We start from the raw sequence: 18798 nt of genomic DNA on the forward strand, positions 1-18798 counted from the left end.
TGCAGGGACGACAGGCAGGGCAATGTCTGTTGGCCTCTGGTTTGAGAATTGGGCTGGGGCTCAGGCATGATAATAGGCAGCTGGTGCCCAGAGTATGGCAGCAGGGTATGTGCTCAGAGGCAGACACATATGCACGGAGGGAACTTTTACTGCAAAAACCTAGGCACCAAGTGAATTGAGGTGCATCCAGGGTCAGGCGGCAGCCGAGCAGGGGTTTTGTGGATCACAGCGATGCCGAAACCTGGGACTTAGGCTCCACCCGCCCTTTGTGTGCCTATACTGTAGACTGTGTGTGTCCACTCTTGGCTGCCTTGAATGCTGGGTTGTGTGGCTGTGGCATGAACTGAGCTCACTCAGTTCACTCCCCTACTCAGCACTGCATGCCTGCTACCTCAGTGCTCTCTGTACCTCCAACTAAAATGCTGCTGGAGTTCAGGGGAAAGGAGAGGCTCAACTGACACAAAAACTAAACCCTGACAGTATTCTGGGTCTGCATCTAGCATACCAGTTCTCAAGCCAGTCTGGCTCTATATTTGCATTTTACAGCACTTTAAAATTAAGCACAGGTCGTTTGCTAGCAGGAGAAGGGAGCTTCATCTCAGCAGTCCCTTGACTGTGACCCTAAATTTGCACCACCAATGATACCCAAGGCCTGCTGCAGGCTTTGTGCATCTCTGGCACCTGTTGACATTCCAGGTCTTGCTCACAGACCCAAAATAAAAGTCTAGTAATGCTGGGCTCATTGGGTTTTGGAGCTGTGTGTTGGTCAGCTCAGGGGAAGGCAAGTAAGATATTTTCTATGGGAATACTGCTCCCTCCCCCCCCAACTTTGTGCAAAAGAAAAGTTATTTCTTCCCAACCACACCAGCTGGAGTAGATAAACCCCCACCTCTGAGCCAGACTGTTTCCCTGGGTTCACTGAGTATTGTTGAAGAGTTAACAACTAACCCCTGTGACGCTGCATCCCTTACTCACTCAAACTCTGTGATATGCCCAGGCATAAGCCTGGAGTGAAATCAGGTGTGTGTGTGGGTGGACCCACATCTTCCACTTGCACCCAACCAGTGACCCTTGAGAAGGTCTTTAATCTCCACCTCCTCATTCAGTAAATCATTAACGCCCCCGCAGGGGCAATAACTTTAAAAGGCCCAGCTGTTACAGGGACACCCCTCACTACTAGGTCCCTGCTCTGAAACCAGCACAGGAAAAAGCTTGTGGCTCAAATCCTTTCTTCTCCTCCTGTGAAGGGGGGATTAAACCAGCATCTCAGGTAAGGTATCCTAGGTCATACCAGGCTTCTTGCAAATGAGTCCTGTTTTGCCCCATTTAATAGTTAGTGGAACAGCTTCCAGAGGAAAGAAGCTCCCTCTTCAAACCTGTTCTTAACAGGCAGGGAGAAGAGTTGAAGCAGGGTCTGTCCCCACCCCCCAAACTCTCTCAAGATCAGCAGCCTAACCTCCAGTCTATAGAGCAATTCTGAGCCTTTTGCTGGCCCAACTGGTAATTAATTGAAGTTGAAAAGCTTCAAGATGCTGGCTTTTCTCCTCTATCTGGTGTGCAAAGCTGTAACCACTGGAGCTCAGAGCCAAGTCTGAGCTGGAGGTTGCTCTGTCAGCACCAGTCACAGCAGATCAGGGAGTGTCTGAGGCACAGTGAACATCTGTCCTGCCCCAAAGGCCCTGAGTCTGCTACTGCCCATGCAAAACCCAGTGGCTGTTTGTCAACACCACAGAAACACCATTCCACAGAAGAGGGAAACATTTATTTCATGGCTCTGCAGAACCCGTAACTCACCACAACTGGCAGTGTCTGCTCAGATGAGGTCTGGGCCTACAATGCCAAGGTGAAGGAATATAAGGCAAGGGTGAGCTGTCTGTTCTTGATGTTTGGAGTCGGGGAGCCCAGGACTGGCATAGCAGTGGACTGTGGGTCAGGATGGAGAAGCGCTGGCAGTGGGGTGCTCAGGACTGGATGCGGGGGGCTGTGGGTCAGGACTATGGGCACAGCTGGGGTGTGTGTGTGGGGAGCTCAGGCCTAGAATTGCAGAGGGGGGTTATGAGTGAGAGCCATTGGCAGAGCTGGGCGTGTTGGAGGTTTGGTGAGCTCTTGCCTGCCCTTCTCTCAGCACTGTTAGTGAGCGCCAAATCTCCCTGCAGAAGACAATAAGTGAGTAACTCATGCCCTGACACACAAAAGGTTTGCAGGTGCCTCCTGGGTTTTCAGATCAGCTTCTCATTGCTCTAAACCCCCACGACATCCCATCCTTGGCTGATAAATAAGTTGGAGAGCCCTGGGCTTGACTCAAAGCCCACTCAAGGCAATGGGAAGACTTAGTGAATCCAGAGCTTTGGATCAGCTCCATTTTGAAGAGGGTGGGGATTAGGAGGTGACCTCTGCCACATGGAAACCACTTCAGTTTCTCAGGAAATCATTTTCCAGCTGGTTTTTCAGACTGTCTCCTTCTCTCTCCTTAAATACCCATAGAGAGAGGTGTGGGATGCTGTATGGACTATAGATGACCATTTATAGCTTTTCCATTGATACTTTACATGGCATATCTTGTAAGATGCATTGTAATTGGGTAATATTGATATCAATAATATTATAATTTGCTAAGTATGATCTTGTTCATAGTAACATATCATCTTTGTATTGTGAGTTAATATGTGATATCTGTATCTCAAACTTGTGCTGTTTCTGGGTGACACCCCCAGACAGATTGTCCTTGATAGGCAATTAAGCAGGCTACATAATGCTGACGCCAATCAGCTATACAGTGAAGCCACTGAGAGAAGGCAGCCATTGATGAGTCAGCAGGACCTGTACTAGGGACATGCCTGTGGGCAGGGGACTCAAATGCTTTTCTGTGACCATGTGCTGTGAGCTTCTGTTTGGGACAGAGGCTGTACAAGCCACATAGGAAAGGCTATAAAAAGGCAGCTGCATAGTCTCTATTTTCTTTTCAATCCTGCTTCTCACCTCTGCAGTAACTTCTCTATAAACTGAAGCTTTGAACAAAGGACTGAGACACCCATCCAAACTTTGGATGTGTTCCAGGGGGACTTTACAAGCCAGCAAACTCACCAGTACTGCTAAGAACCTGATATATGGACTCTGAAGTCATATGTATGTATCTGATTGCTTTGACCATTTAACAACTCTGGTCTTCCCTTTCTTTTATAATAATCATTTAGCTTTAGATACTAAAGGAATGGCTGGCAGCATGGTATTTTGGGTAAGATCCAAACTAGCATTGATTTGGTAATGTGGCTAGCCTTTTAGGGATCAGAAGAACATTTTGTATAGCAAGTTTTAAATTCCCTTCTCACTTTAATGGACCTATTTGCTGGTGGGAGTAATTTCTTTTTTAGCCTCTTGATAACCAGTGTGGGGGATCAGGAGCACAGTTTGACTGGTTGGTGAATCTAACCAAAGTGTGAACCACCAGTCTTGGGGATAATCTGCCACAAGGGAGGATTTGGTGACCTAAGATGGCACCATCCAACACTTTCTTTGTAGTAACCACATTGTTCCTCTGGCTGCTGTGCTCCTAATAACTAACCCTCCAGCTGTTGCAGAGATGGACATGGGTCTTGTGGGCTTTGGCCTATTTTTCATCCTTTTTGGGGTGCTCTTGTACTTTGACTCAGTGCTGCTGGCCTTTGGAAATGTGAATACCTCAAAACCTTGGCCCCCTTCCTTGCTATTCCTGAGGGCAAAATATAGCACTAGGACAGGGGCCCAGACACCACAACCCCTCTGCAAACAGTCATGGCTCTCATGGTGGAGTGTGCCAGCCCTTTGGCCCGGTACAGCTTCCTATTATGAGAGGAACAGGGCTAGTCTCTGTTCAAATCCCACTCAGGTTTGTGTGACAAACTTGCTGGGTTTCAGTCCAGCTGTGCTGGTGTCCCCATCCTTACACTCACCACAATTGGTGCTAACTGATCCCCTTGAAGGCAACCTTGAAAGAGAAGCCAAGAATCAAATCACATGGAGACTAAACTATTATCTCCCTACTGGGGATGCTCCTTCCCAATCAGGGTTGAGACACATGGTGTTGGGGACCCTTGTATGGTGCAGCACATACCTTCGGGGTGGGTGGGGGGAGGGGAACTGAGCATTTCAGTCTCCAGGGAAGTCAGCCCAGCACTTCTCCTGCCAGGCACTCAAGTACTTCTAAAAGTTGTCGTGAATTTACAGATACAAATTAAGGGCTTGTCTACACATGGAAATTCATTCAGACTCAGGTAGGGTGTAAATTTAAGATTATCTATTCCTGATTAACTCCATGGATGGATGCTCTTATTCTGAACTAGTTTTAATCCACTCTGGAAACAGATTAATGAATTAGGAGTAAGATACAGTTACTCTGGGATAAGCGCATCCATGCATGGTGTTAATCCAGAACGGCTATTCTGGAATAACTCTCCATACAGATGAGTAACTATTAATGGAATGATGTCAGACTGGAGGGAGGTCTCCAGTGGGATTCCACAGGGATCTGTTCTGGGTTGGGTGTTTAACATTTATAAATGAGCTGGATGTAGGAATAGAGTACACTGATCAAACTTGCAGATGACACAAAGCTAAGGGGGGTTGTTAACACTTTGGAGGACAGAGCTAAAATTCAGAGGGATCTTGATTAAACTGGAGAACTGGGCTATAAGCAACAAAATGCAATTCAGTGAAGATAAATGTAAGATGCTACACTTAGGGAAGAAAAACCAAAAGCACAAATATAGAATAGGTGGTAACTGGCTTTTCAGCAGCACTGCTGACCAGGATTGGGGAATTGTGGTGGATCACAACCTCAGCATGAGTCAGCACTGTGCTGCTGTTGCAAAAAAAAAATAGTTTGGAGCATAGCATGCAAGTCATGGGAGATGATACTACTGCTCTCTACTTAGCCCTGGTTAGGCCTCAGCTGGAGTACGGTGTCCAGTTTTGGTCACCAATGTATAAAAAGGATGTAGAGAAACTGGAAAGGATCTAGAAACTAGTGACAAAGATGATCAAAGGGCTAGAATGCAGCTGTATGAGCAAAGGTTTAAGGAACTGGGTCTCTTTAGTTTGAAAAAGGAGACTAAGGGGGGAAATGATAGCAGTCTTCAAAGGCTGCCACAAAAAAGATGGAGAAGTTGTTTTGCCACAGGAGGCGACAATGGCTTCAAATTACAGTGTAGTTGATGTAGATTAAATCCGAGGAGAACTTCTTAACTATGAAGAACAGCAGGACAATGGAATAGAGGCCTCAGGAGCTTGTGGAAGCTGCTTCACTGCCAGTTCCCAAAAGGAGGCTGGATAGCCCTCTGTCTCAGATGGTTTAGACCCAACAAATCCTGCATCTTGGCAGGGGGTTAGACCAGATGACTCTTATGGTCCCTTCTAACCCTATGATTCTATGGGTACCTCTGCCATTAGGAGCTACAGCAAGATGTACATACCTGTGCTCAGGTAGAGAAATGCAGAGTGACAGCTTTGGCACCTTAGAGCTGCACCTGTCCTGCACAGGATAGGTGGCTCTGTTCATTTTTAAACTGGATCTGTCATTCTATGGAATTACCATACGGGGCAGGAGGAATTTTAAGGCTCTAGGTCTGTACTGTGGAGCAGAGTTTTCCCAGCATGTGCACAAAGCATACAACAGTGTAGGCCTGCAAAAATTCCAGAAGAACCTACCTCCTTCAGGTGTTGTGAACTCCTTAATTTCACTCCGAGGCCCATCTCCTCTCCCGTTGACTACAACCATCTCCAGTTTGTAGTTGCTGTAAGGAAACAGCCGGGACACTAGGCCCCGTGGTCGGTCTCCAACAAAACCCACAGACTGCCTTTTTTTGGAGACCCAGAGGTTCTTCAGCAAACTACTTTCTCTCCAGAAATAGGCCTTCAAGAAATATGTAGGGCAAGTGAAGCTTTTCCCATTCAGGTACAATTGGTTTTAATTAATAAAGCATAACAATTCTTTGCCTCTCAGTGCTTTAGAACAATTAATTAAGCCTCATAACTGCCCAGGAAGTAGGTCAGTAATATTATCTCCATTTTACAGATGCAGAAGCTGAGGAATGGTCAGGCTAAGTGATTTGCCCAAGGTCACAGTGAGTTAGCTGCAGAGATCAGGATGAAACTGAACAGTTCTGGTTCCAAGTCCTCAGCTCTAGGCAGAGAGCATTACCCCTCCGGATGAATTAGTAAATTTTAACTATAAAGAAAGGAAGAGGCTTAATATGTCCAGGCACAATTAAAAGTCTGAACTTGAAAAAGATGCTGATTCGAATCCCTACAAATATAGATATTTTTTAGATAGAAAATAGATATACAATGGTGCACAAGAGAAAGTAATGAAAATGAAGGCAGAATTCAAAGAATTTTCTATGAATATTGAATTCTTGGATTTGAAAGGTATGAACATGTACAGAATATGCCACCAACCTGTATTGCTAAATTCTCAAAAGCTGTTTCTATCAGATTTTTGACTAAGTCCAGACTTTTCTGCTTGTGATCAGGCATTGCAACTGGCACATGAGATTATTAGCAGCACATATGTTTGATAAAGGACAGTTGTTGCAATGACTATACAGTATATTTAGCTCTATACTTTCTTTAGTTTTCCGTTAGTATGGTTTGTTTTAAATCTTGACCAGAGCAAATCCAGATAGCATGTATTAAGACTGTCTACATTAGGGATGACACAAATAGTATATTGGTATCTGAGGATTCTTTCTCCTCCTCCCCCCTTCTCCCATGAAAACCATGCAAATTGCATAATGCTGAAAGGGTGTAACTGAACAGTTCTAGAGACAGGAGTTGTCTTATTTAGGTATAATACAAGCAGCAGCGATAACCTTACTTAGCAGCGGCCACCTTTAGGGGTGGGGAAAGTAGTACTGTTTATATGGCCCATGTATATATGGCCCTACTGTAGGGCTCAGTGATGTGGGCACCGAACAGACTCTTTTCTGACTGTAAGAGCAAAGACTCCAATCAGTAGCACATATTAGGCTGTGCATGTTTGCATATGCAGGACTAAGTCTCATTACAAGACCAAATCCTACTCTCACTCAAGTCTGAGTATTGCCATTGATGTTCAATGGCAGCAGAATCTGGCCCTAAATCAGCCCCTGCAAACAAGATCTCCATAGATCTTGTTTTCCAGTCATTAAACAAAAGCCAGTCTGTGTGTTTCTTTAGTCTTCAACACACAGGTGTTCTTCCAGAATGGCTAGGCATGATCACTAATGTGCCCACATAATGATAGCACCCAAGCTTATTAGGCCCAACTTACTGTTTTATGTCATCCCCACTGCATACTGGCCACATTTCCAGGTCACCCTTTGTGAGCAAGGTTAGCTGTATTAATAGTCAGTATCCAAACAATTTGGTTTTGCTCACTCTGTATTCCTTAAGTTGTCCCTGGATGGTATCCGGGTATACTCTGCTCCATTGGAGACTGACTGCTGTGCTGTTTATAACTTTTAGCCTAATATCAGTGGGGGCAGCCTTGGGATCTAAGCGTTCAGGAATAAAGCAAAGTGTAGATTAGGCACACATTGGGTTGGTGGTTTTTAATTCCAACAGTAGTCTACACCCCCTTTCTTTCTGAAGTTTACCTCCTGCAATTCCTGCTAGGCAGGTTTTTAAGGCATTTTGTTTTTCATTCTAGAGTCATCTTGGGGTAAATATAATCAGACTTGCAAAAGCCCCTGCTGCCACCTTGTGGCATTCAGGAGCAGTTCTGCCTATGTTAGAATATTTGCAGGAAGACAGGATCTCATTTGTGCAGTTATCCCAACAAAAAGTCACAATCTTGTCACACTTCAAGGATTTCCACATCTGATGCAACAAAACAGCAGAAGCCGGTCAATTCTAGAGTTCTTGCTTAAACTACTTAGTTACTTAAGAGATGAATGTGTGTCCCACTGCCATGCAGTAAATATACCCAGATAATGAAATTGGAGAAGCAATATACAGATTTACCTCCCTAACACCTTTCATCTGAAGATCTCAAAGTATTTTCCTACACTAGCAGGGAGCTGTGAAGTATTACATATCCAAGGCACAGAGGTCAAAATCCACTTCAGGTGTGTACCCTTCTCTCCTCTCCTCCTCGTGTGCCCCACCCCCCACACAGTCAGTGGCAGAGTTGGGAATCCAGTCCAAGAATCTCTGTTCGGAGACCTTTGCTCTAACCATTAGTCAGTACAGCCAACTTTCTAAAGAGAATGGTTTAAAAATGTTTCCCATTATATGCTAGTATTCTTTTTGGCTGTGCCAGATAAAGGAATTACTTCCTTGTTTAACAAGATCTTGCTAATTTTAGGAATCTTAGATTTTGAAAAGGGCAATAGCTCATGTTCAACCATGGGCCAGATTCTCAGCTGGTGTGACTTGGCATTGCTTCACTGAAGCCAGTGAAGCTCTTCAGATTTACACACCAGCTGAGGAGCTGATCCAGTGTGTCCACAATCCACCAAGACTCTGCTGTTTGGAAGCAACAACACTGGGTCAGTGCAAGGCAGAGTATCCAGCTGTCATGCAACATGTTGACCATTTAACAATTCCCCCAGTAAACACTGATGCAGCCACACTTCTCCACACAGATTGTTTGCATGTTTTTAAACTGGCTAGCCCTCTCCCCTCTTAGTTTTAAAGGATCCCAGCTGTCTTTGTGCCTTGAATGCAGCTACTGTGCTAGCATGGCTTGGAAGCATGCCTGTCTAAGTTGCGTGCTCTAGGATGGCTCGGAAGCTAACAGAGTGAGGTGCAAGGTGACTTACATGAGAGAGCAGGTGCAAATGAGTCTGAGTCCAGCTTACCCAAAGTTGGATCCCAACAGGCCAGCTCCTCCGCTGGTGTCAACTGGAACTCCAGTGAAGTCTCTAAAGCTATGCTGGTTCACACCAGCAGATGATCTGGCACAGTGTCCTTAAGTGATCGTCCTCTTCCAGATCTAGACTAATCTGGTTCTCCTGAGACTTTCTGATCAGGAAGGTTCTGAATCTAGGGGATACTTGGGTTGCTCCTGGCGGTGCCTCTCCAGGAGGGAACAATGTGTTACAATCTGTCAGCCACTCATGGTGTTGCTGTGCGATCACTCCTGATCCATTTAACAGCAGCACTTCCCTCAGGCCTCTGCAATGGATCAGCTACTTTGAGAAGCAAGCATGCAATTGGTTGCCCCTCTCTGCTTCCATTACAGGTTAGGACTGACTGGGTCAGTCTGCCACAAACTTAGCAGTCTGCTGCAGCACTCGCTTTATGGACTTCCTCTGACCTGATGGGGAGGAACCCTGTGCCTGGGTGGGAGGAGTCAGGCCTGGCTCACCCCACCCACAGGAAGTATAAAAGGTAGAGCCTCCAGCTCAGTTGGAGCTGAGCCTGGGAAGGAGACAGACTTATCTTGCTTGCTGCTAGGCCTCTAACTTCACTGCTGACCCTGAGGAGATGCTGGCTATCTACCCCAGAGAGACAGGACACCCAAGGAGCTGAGGTACCAAACAAAGGGGTAGTTGGAAGTAGCCCATAGAGACTAGATTGGTTTTGGGTTGGGTTTGCCTGAATCCAGGCCAGCATGTTTCAGGCAGATCTCCGCTGACCCAGTGGTGGATGCTCGACCACTGTTAGGTCCTTGGGCTGGGACCTGGTGGAGTAGGATGGGCCTGGGCTCCCTGCTGCCAACCCCAAGGTGGCAACCTCCCCACGGTAGGCCAAGAGGTAAGCCCCTAGACTGTTGGGTGCTCCTCCCTGCCAAGAGGGTCAGGGGCTAGCCCCTGATTCACTAATTCCCCCTGATATGAGGCAGTGATCCAGCCTAACTAGGACCCAGAGGGGGAGGGACGACCACCACTACATTACACAACAGCAGAACAACCCTTTGCTTTCACAGCCAATCATCTAGATTTACATGGTAATGAAGAATGGTGCAGAAGATCTTTGTTCACTCAGTACAGACTAGCTTTCTAATGGGGAAATGCACTTGCTTTGGTTTCACTGTAGCTTGTATAAGAACTTCTGATCTCTGCTGGAATACTCATTTAAAACTACTGCACCCACCCATTGGAGAATCTCAATGGACATCCCTAGCAAAAGTGATTGGTGGTGAGATTCAGAAAGGATGGAGCACACCTATCCTCTGAATCCCCTTCTCTTAAAGGTGTCATGTGAGGCACCCCCCATCACTAGTCACCGCTGAAAATTATTGGAGGAAGAAAGCTTGTAATTAGGGCTAGATGCAGGAGTCACTAGGCAAGTTTCCATGGCTTCCTTTATGCCAGATGTCAAACTAAAAAGGATCATTATAGTCATCTAGCCTTAATCTAACGTTATGTATTTAATGTGCAAGAGTTAGCCATTTACAAAAAACATACTATATCTTGTGGCAGAAACTGCTCCCCAAAACAACCAGTTTATGGGGGAAAGGGAAAACTGGGCAATAAGACATAACTTGCAGTAAAGCCATCCCAACAAAGCAAGAGCCAAGTTTAGTTTGCCAGAAAAACTATTAGACTTTTGCAATAGGAATTAAGTTATCTGAAGCTTTAGACAAGATAGTCTGGTGATTTCAGGACCAAGGACAGAGCAGCCCCTTAAAGGCCAATGGGATTTTTTTTCCCTCTCTAGAAACATTTTTCACTAGTGCACTTTGCAGTAGGAGAGGAAATGGAAAATGTGTGAATGTCTAAGGTAAGCAGAGATTCCTAAGGCCTATCCCAGGGAGGGAGTGGTATGGTCCCTTGGAGGTTTGAATTGGTTGAAGATACCACCAAACAACCATGCTGAGACTGATTTGCTTCTAGCAGTGGGTGAAGTGCCTGAGGATCTAGCTTGCACAGCTCTAATATTGATTGGCACTGCAGCATGTCAGAGTCAAAAAGCCTGTGGAACAAGGTGGACATGTAACATTATAAATGGTACTTAGCACAAGTTAGTTGGGTCAGAGGAAACTCTTCTGCATCACCATTTAATTATACACAGCAGAAGAATCTGCTCTTTCTAGTGTGCTCACCCAGGGAGTGAAGCAAACAAACGCTGATGGCCTCTAATGGATGCTGGGTATACAGTGCATACCCTGCAATGGCTGAGCTGTACAAAAGTCTTTCCACAGCATGGCCACAAAACCCAACATTTGATTGGCTACTGTTAAAGCAGCCCCAGTTATGTGCCTGAGAAGCCTTTGAAAAAGCTAAGGCCACACTAGCCCATTACGATGTTGCTCAGCTTATACATGTATTAACCCCCAAGAATGTTCAGGCTGTTTGGTTTTTTGTCTCATCCTAGGTCAAAAGCAGATGTTGGCCACTCTGAATCACACACAAGAACAATAAGCTGAAGGTAAAGATACTGTTACCAGGGGAGGGCTTGGGAGTGAAGTAAAAGCACTCCTAAGGTTAGCATCTTTAGAGAGAAACTATTGGAACAAACCTATCCAGTAGTTTAGCCCATTGCATTCACCAAGGGCATGTGCAGGATCTAGTGTCCATACTTAGATTGTTTCCCATCTTTTTATAATTATCCCAGTCATTTAGGGAGCTAAATAATGAGATCTAGTTTCAAAGAACTGAACTCTCCAAGACCAAATCTCACTTTAGTTTAGCTCCAGCAAGACACACATTCAGGTGTATTTGAGTCCCTGCAGAACCCAAATGCAGTCCCCAATATCTACTTTAAACTGAGAGAAATACCTTAAGGCACAAAGCTGGCACCTGTGCAGCATCACAGTGGTGTGGTGTGTAAGGCAATCTAAGCTGTATTCTTTAAGTTCCTTACCTATCCCTGGCTCTGCCTCTTGAAGCTTGTGGCTAAGAGCAGGGGATGTTAGGATTGAGTTTATTTTTCCCCTTTGTAGTAGTACTGCCCATACTTTGTGCTCTGAGCTCAGCCAGTCAGGGGGAGGTGGTCCTTGTGCTATTCCAGGTGACCTATTGTGGAACTCCTTAGCCCATAGCCCCAACAACAATCCTAGCAAGAGTTCAAGGCAAGACTCCCCATCCTGTGGTGCAATAGAGTTGGAACTAAAATACTTTCTCTTTAAAAATGTTACAGTTCAGAGCACCCATCTGTTGCAGACAGTGAAACCAGTAGGAGATAAACATGCAAGTAGCTATAATGGTAAATTTTAATTATCTAAAGCCATGGCACAGCAATCTAATCCATGATTTCCCTCTGACCAGCATGCAAGATTATGACCTAATTAATCTACACTTCCCTCAGAGCAGAGGGAGGAGTTACCTGCAGCTCAGGTAGGCACCCATACTAGCTCTCATCTTGCTTGTGTGGCTAAATACAGATGTGGCATCACAGGTTCTCTCAGAACCCTGGGTAATGCCTACCAGAGTTGCAATCACACCTCTAAGTTCAACAACTACTTTGCCCAGCTGTACCTTTCATCCAAGGGCCAAAATACCCAAACTCAAACCTCCTTGCCCACATCACTCTCAGAAGTGATGTCGTCCAGTTTGCACAAATGGAGGCTAAGTAATTTGGCTTGGGGCTCCACAGGGATTTTGGTGACAGCAAGGAATGGAACCTGAAGAGTTGTCTTCTCCTCCTCAAATCACCTGGAACTGGATTGCTGTGACACACCAAGCATGGCTCTGAGGGTGTCCACCCTGAGCTGCAATGTAGCTTTTCCATCTCCAGTAGGTGAGGAAATCTTGGCTAACTTTCACTTTTCTTTTCCCCTCCCCTACGGTAACACTTAATAGCTCTGGCTAGGAAAATACTCACAATCTTCCCCTGAGTAGCCGATGATGACGTCAGGCTCTGGAGCTCTCCCGAAGTCGTTCTCTGCCTGCACTTTGATCTCATAGGGCACATAGATGGGTGTATTCCAGACAACATGCCTTGTGGTTCTCACTGTCTCGTTGCTCCAGCTGTCCCGCGTATCCCTTTGCCTCCAGTTGACTATGTACCTGAGGTTGGGCCCATAAGCTTGGGTTGCGTTCAGCGGCTTAATGGATGAAAAGATAAGTAAGGTATTTACACTGCACAATACAGGCATGAACAAAAAGCTGCAATTTATCCCTCCCCCACACCAGACTTTGGCTTAATTCCTGGTGACCGCTGTGTAGGTCCATCTGCTTCAGGAACGAAAGTCTGTTTATAATTATCCTCCTCTCAAGCTTCCTTCAAGAAGCAAGCCACAGAGTAATTCTTTATGTAGCCTGGAAAATTTAGGAGTGACACTTTGCCTTCAATTATTCTTTAGGCAAGAGAGGTTATACCTGATTCTCAAGGAACTGCCCCTAACCACTTTTCTTTTGCTTCCATTCCTGTGAACAGATCTTGGAGACCAACCTCCTCCCTAATGCAACACCTGAGTACACTGTATGAGCAGGCTTCTGCAGGAAGACTGAAGACATCGCTGTCTATCACTTGCACCTCCAAGGAGCGAGTCAACAATGGTGTTAGAGTACTGTCACTGTTTCTGAACTGAGAAACAAAATGCTCATGCTTGTGTAACCTTCACCTTAGACTCGTGTCTTAAATGAGTAAGCTCTTTGGAATGTGTCTTTCTGGGTGCTATTAAAACAATCAATCAAAATTGCATGGGAATTGATGTATTCCGGCAGCTACCTAGAATGTAAAGGGAAGAGCATGAGGAGTGATTTAAATATACTCACCTTAAGAAGGCTGATGCACTGAGAGAAATCTTAGTATATGTGACACTTCCTCAGTCTAACTTTTCTGAATGGTAATAGCCCTTGGTGGTTAAGGGGAAAGAATAAGCAGGATCATCTTGACTCAAGAGTAGCCAGCAGTTGAAAGTTTTATCTAAGCCCATTGAAATAAAATGTCATCCAGCTCTAAATAAATACTCTGGCACCCAAAAAATTAAACTCACAGTCCAAGTTATCTCCATGTTGTTTTTTTGAGTCCCTGCTCCTCGAACTCCTGTTGGGTTGATTTCTGGACCTGAAATCCACATAAAAATCTTGTCTTACAATGTTGAAAATGTAGGCATTTAAAAAGCCCTGCACAGAGTAAACTGGTTATTAATACACAATGAGTTGCCTGAATTGGCTTCCAAATATCTAGTCCTATATGTTTAGAAGGTGCCTTCTGTGTTAAGTAAATCTGAACAAGAATAATCAATACATCCCTCAGCTTTTGATTAACAGATGTCAATTGAAAATGAGTAGGCCCTAAGCAGCCAAAAACCCAGAGATTTAGGTTCATAAGCGCCTTGTGCTAAACACACAGAGGGCATTCAAAAATGAGCTATACTGCATTGCATTGCACACCCAGCCTGTTCTGGGATCTTTGCCAAAACTTGAATAGTGGAGGGAGTTAGCAGTTTTGGGAGCATGCCTCCCTCCTCTGAGCTCAGCTGGCTAGCCCACACTACTTATTTAAGTGTGCTCATCTACAGGGGCTGGGGGGAGCCACTGCCAGCTGCAGTGTAAACAGGCCTAGTGTCAAACTTTCAAAGAAGCTTCCTGCAGGAGGAGGGGATGAAGGATTTTCCTCCTTTCTGCAGTTGCAGCATCATGGAAAGATTGATTTGTTTTGAGGAATACCCCCCTCTAAGCAGCTTACACTGGAAAAATTACCCACCTTAGCTCTTTCAACTTGAATTTTGCTACTGTGCACAGGGCTTAACCAAATACATCATTCATCCCAACCCGTTAGTACATGGATTAAGTTCTGCTCTCAGTCATATTATTCTGGCTTTACAGTACTGTAGCCAAGAGCAGTATCTAGCCCTGTGAGTTCAACACCCATGGAAAATGGGCTTGTAAAAGAAACTCACCTAGTGTCTGATTTCTGACATGACAGCTGAAAGCCATTCAGAGAGCAAAGCAGTACATGGCTGATTGGCAGCAAAACCACAACAGTGAGTTAAATGGAACTTGACTCCAAGTACTTACTTGCCCCAATAGTATGGTATCGTTCAGAAGGAAGGCTGGGCAGGCTGCTCCCAACTTCATTCACAGCGATCACTCGGAACTGGTAGTTGACATAGGGTGAGAGGCGCAGAACAGCTGAGTTAACGCTCCCTGGATAACGGGAATGGTTATGCCACGACCCAGGCTGGAACTTGTCCTCTTCAAACTGAACCACATAATCTAGACAGGAGAGAGATGGTAGGTCAGGTTAATGGCAGGGTTTCTCCCAACTCCCAGAGAAAGAGAGACTTTTGTCAACAAAAACAATAGCTTGACAAATACAGCCTGGTCTGGTGTTAGAGGGGAGGGGTGAGCACCAACCTGTGATTGGGCTGTTATTGTCATCACCAGGTATCCATGTCAAGCGCACACTCCTTTCCGCCAGGTCTGTCAGCTCCAGGTCACGAGGCCGCTCAGGTCGTTCTATTGGCAAAGTAACAACCAAAGTTTGGCTCCTTTGGCAATCCCACTGAAAGTCAATGAGAACTGAACACCTAATGCCTTGGGTGCCTTTGAGAGTTCTGCCTAACTCTCAAAGGCAGCAGTGAGAAAGTCATTGGCAGCAGCTGCATGTGACAGGAGTTGTTTCCATTCAGTTCTTAGCAGAGAAGTGTGTTTTCTTAATCTGAAAAAATATAGTGCCCTTCAGCAGGGCTCTTTGTGGGAGTGCAGTTGGCCTTTCCAGGATATATTGGTGGGGCTAGCAATGCCCAAGAATGTAGTGTATGAAGATTAAAAAAACCCTCTACATTCAAATGTAGAAAGAGGTGTGCATACATAGAACAAAGGCATCAAACCTAAGGAAAAACATGGTGGGTTATATACTGTATGGATAGTGAATTGACAAAAAGACAAGGAAATCAAACCACATTTGTTCTTGTAGAGCAAGGTCATAAGACTCTACACTCTTGGGTCACCTTCCTTTTAGAGGGAGAGTCATTAATTAAGAGAAGCCATGCAAGAAACTAACTATTTTCACCCCCATTTTACTGATAGGGAGAGTGAGGCAGTGACTTGGCCAATGTCCCAGAAGATCAGTGGCAGAACCAGGTTTCCTAACTCCCCATTCAGGGACTTACTACAGGCAAAGTAGCGGTGGCAGAGTGGGTGAGTGATACTATTCTTGTGCTATACCATACTGCACCTTGACATCCAGACAACCATTACAAAAATACCACAGCAGCTTTCTGCTCATGGTTAGTTGTGACAACCCTTAGAAATAACATGCCGTAGCAGGCTTTGGAGCGTCTTTTCAACCCCTCCAGCCCTACATTTCCCATTAGAGTTATTGCAAAGGCCAAACAAAACAAAGCATATACAAATAAAAGGGTTTCAATAAACCAAACTGATTAGTGGTGATTACCTTTGGGTAAGGCTGTCATACGATTAGTTGGAGCAGACACAACAGCTGCAAGGTAAGACATTGGCTGTTAACGGAGTTAGTTTACTGATTAAACTTGGCTCATCAAAGGGGCATGTAGTAAAAACAAGTTAGAGGTGGATTCCATTTCCCCCAGTGTGGGATCCAGTGAGCATCAGTACTTGTAGCCCGCCCCCTAGAGACTCAGAGGGGCTCCCATAACCTCTAATCCATTTTGTGCTGGCTGCACATGGGAGAAACAAACGAGTTAATTAGCTTAAGCACAATTATCTGTTAAAAAAAATGGAAAAATCAAATTTAGCTGAGTGATTAGGGATGTAGGATCCTTATGGCATGCTGAGTGAGCCAGCAATACATTCAACATTGATTTAAACAGGCGCAGGCTCTTCAAGAGGTTTCTGGTAGTTGAGAACTAAGGGTAGATGAGCCTCAACATGGAGTTCAAAGTTTGAGAGTAGGTCTAACGGCCACAAACCCAATCCCAGTCTATAAAACCCATTTCCCCTGTACTTTAAATCCATTCCTCCCCCTGCCAAAAAGGGAGCTTCATTACCACTTCCACCTGGAGCAAAGCCTGTAGGACTAGGGCATGTTTCCTCTTTCTCCCACTATAGCTTAGCATCTAAATAAGGGGCCTAATTTTCAAAGGTCATGAGCAGCTTGAATTCCTGTTGACTTCAATTGGAATTGCAGATGTCTAACTCCACTGAAGAGCAGACCTCTTATTTGGATGCCTAACCTTACGCACCCATGTTTGAGAATTTTTGGCTCCATATAGGAATTGATTTCTTTCCCCCTCAGCTCCTTTCAACTCAGTCTCTCTGTACTTGATTTCCACATGGCTTATTTCTCCTTATGTATTCTGTCTTTTCCTCTCTGCCCCTTTATTTTCAGTATCTGCTGAATTGGAAGGTTCAATTGCAACATTAGAGCAGGTTTGAAATGAGGCTGCATGCATTCACTAAGTCCCATTAAGACACTGGTGGAGAAGCTAACCATTTTTACTACACTACTTTGCTTAAGAAGCTCACAGCAAACCTACGTAAAACCACTGATAGCTATGGCAATAAGGGCTTGTCCTACAAACGTATTAGATTACATTAAATGTTAAACATTTTTTAAATTTCACTGTGTCTGATCATGCATTACCCAAGTTTGGCTGTGAGAACTTGACATGAATAATCAGTCTGTACTAACAAACCAATGCCTTTAGTTCTATTACTTTGCTTTCTATGAGGCTCCAATCTCTGGGTTAGTAGTAAATTCAAGTGGAAGAATGGTTACCTAGCACGGTGAGGAATGCTTTGGCGGAGTCTTTGTCCAGTTCAGTACTGGCTACACATGTATAATCTCCTTGATCTTTTTCAGCCACACCATAGATTATCAAACCGTCATCTTCCTTCTTCATCCTTGAAAGGATACAATTGATAACAAAAACACACAGTGTTAGGTGTTGAAGGATTTTGTCCTAACCTATGTGAAAAGTCCCATTGGATTCCATAGGACTATTTGCATGAGTAAGTCTAGCTGGGTTTGACTCATGTTTTACATTCATCAGAACAGGGATGTACTTTTCATTCTGTTTATTGTTTTTTGTATATTTTGTCCAGGGCAAATGCATAATCTGTCTATCCAGGTATTCAGACTGAACTTATTCCCATGGCATCAGAGTCTCTACAGTGCTGTACAGCTATACATTACTAAGCAGATGCAATAATCCTAGCAGGCCAGGAGATGGAATCAGATTCTTCTATGGGAACAAATTTCTGACCAGGGAACAGTTTGAGTCCCATGATCAAAAGCTCATTTCCTTTTCTCCAGATGGGAGACAGAGATTGGGAAAGGGGAACTGCAATTGTACTGGCACAGTAGATCAAAGCAGACAAGTATTAATTCTGAAATAGTTTGTAGTTATTAAACCAAGATACTTTATTGAGATTCTTAAAAAACAAACACTGATTTCCATCTTTTTGATATTTTTATATAAATGAAACCTGAGATCAAAAAGTCTCGCGTAACTATCAAATCAATTCCAAATTGCTAGTCACTTTCTATTTGAAGGAGCTAACACCACAGAAATGTAGCACCACTCAGTGTCGAATCATAGGGACACTGGGTATTCTATGCATACTCTCCCCCTCCGGGTTGAATGTGAGAAATGCTGTCTGGGCTGTGAAACCAGACCAATTGTTTACACGCACTGGCTCTTGAAATGAGCATCCTATAAAGACAGAGCAAAGAGTAATACTATCTTAGGAGACAGAAGGAGCGTGTAACTACAGATATACAGTCATATGCCAGTGCACAGACCTGTTTCCAATGTACAGAGGTGTATCATCTTTCAGCCAGGCGACTGTGAGTTTCAGCGTAGAGTCATGTTTTATACGGCAGTCTAATCGAACCATGGAGCCCCTCTTTACAATCAGATCTTCTGGCCCTCTCACGATCCTAGTTGGGTCTGCAAAGAATCACAAGATGTCACTTGTAGGCATATAACAGTAGGGTCTATAGCTCGGTACCCAGACCAAA

General features: G+C 44.7%; 1 protein-coding gene and 1 long non-coding RNA gene across 27 annotated transcripts in view; one reads left to right on the forward strand and one right to left on the reverse strand.

Moving 5' to 3' along the window:
• NFASC (neurofascin) overlaps window positions 1-18798 on the reverse strand; it is a 184621-nt gene that overhangs the window by 54570 nt on the left and 111253 nt on the right. For 18 of the 21 annotated variants that reach the window (XR_012665721.1, XM_075122073.1, XM_075122076.1 and 15 more), the window contains 8 exons: window positions 18580-18727; window positions 17554-17678; window positions 15210-15311; window positions 14871-15068; window positions 13844-13914; window positions 12727-12949; window positions 7393-7508; window positions 5683-5887 (listed from right to left, as the gene is read on the reverse strand). Coding sequence is in view for 20 of the 21 variants with exons in the window: in XM_075122073.1 (XP_074978174.1) it covers window positions 5683-5887; window positions 7393-7508; window positions 12727-12949; window positions 13844-13914; window positions 14871-15068; window positions 15210-15311; window positions 17554-17678; window positions 18580-18727 (1188 nt within the window). In the remaining variant the exon portion in view is untranslated. The remainder of the gene's footprint in view (window positions 1-5682; window positions 5888-7392; window positions 7509-12726; window positions 12950-13843; window positions 13915-14870; window positions 15069-15209; window positions 15312-17553; window positions 17679-18579; window positions 18728-18798) is intronic. The other 3 variants (XM_075122085.1, XM_075122088.1, XM_048826984.2) reach the window with 1 other exon arrangement.
• Window positions 1185-13854, forward strand: LOC142069768 (uncharacterized). 6 transcript variants are annotated; one of them, XR_012665723.1, is made up of 5 exons: window positions 1185-1270; window positions 2988-3126; window positions 9200-9490; window positions 11278-12974; window positions 13282-13854. It is a non-coding gene; the product is annotated as an uncharacterized LOC142069768 (long non-coding RNA). The 6 variants fall into 6 exon arrangements; XR_012665725.1 differs by having other exon boundaries at window positions 11278-12108; window positions 12499-13854; XR_012665724.1 differs by having other exon boundaries at window positions 11278-11331; window positions 12043-13854.

The sequence above is a fragment of the Caretta caretta genome, chromosome 21 (assembly GCF_965140235.1).
Source record: "Caretta caretta isolate rCarCar2 chromosome 21, rCarCar1.hap1, whole genome shotgun sequence".
NCBI lineage: Eukaryota > Metazoa > Chordata > Testudines > Cheloniidae > Caretta > Caretta caretta.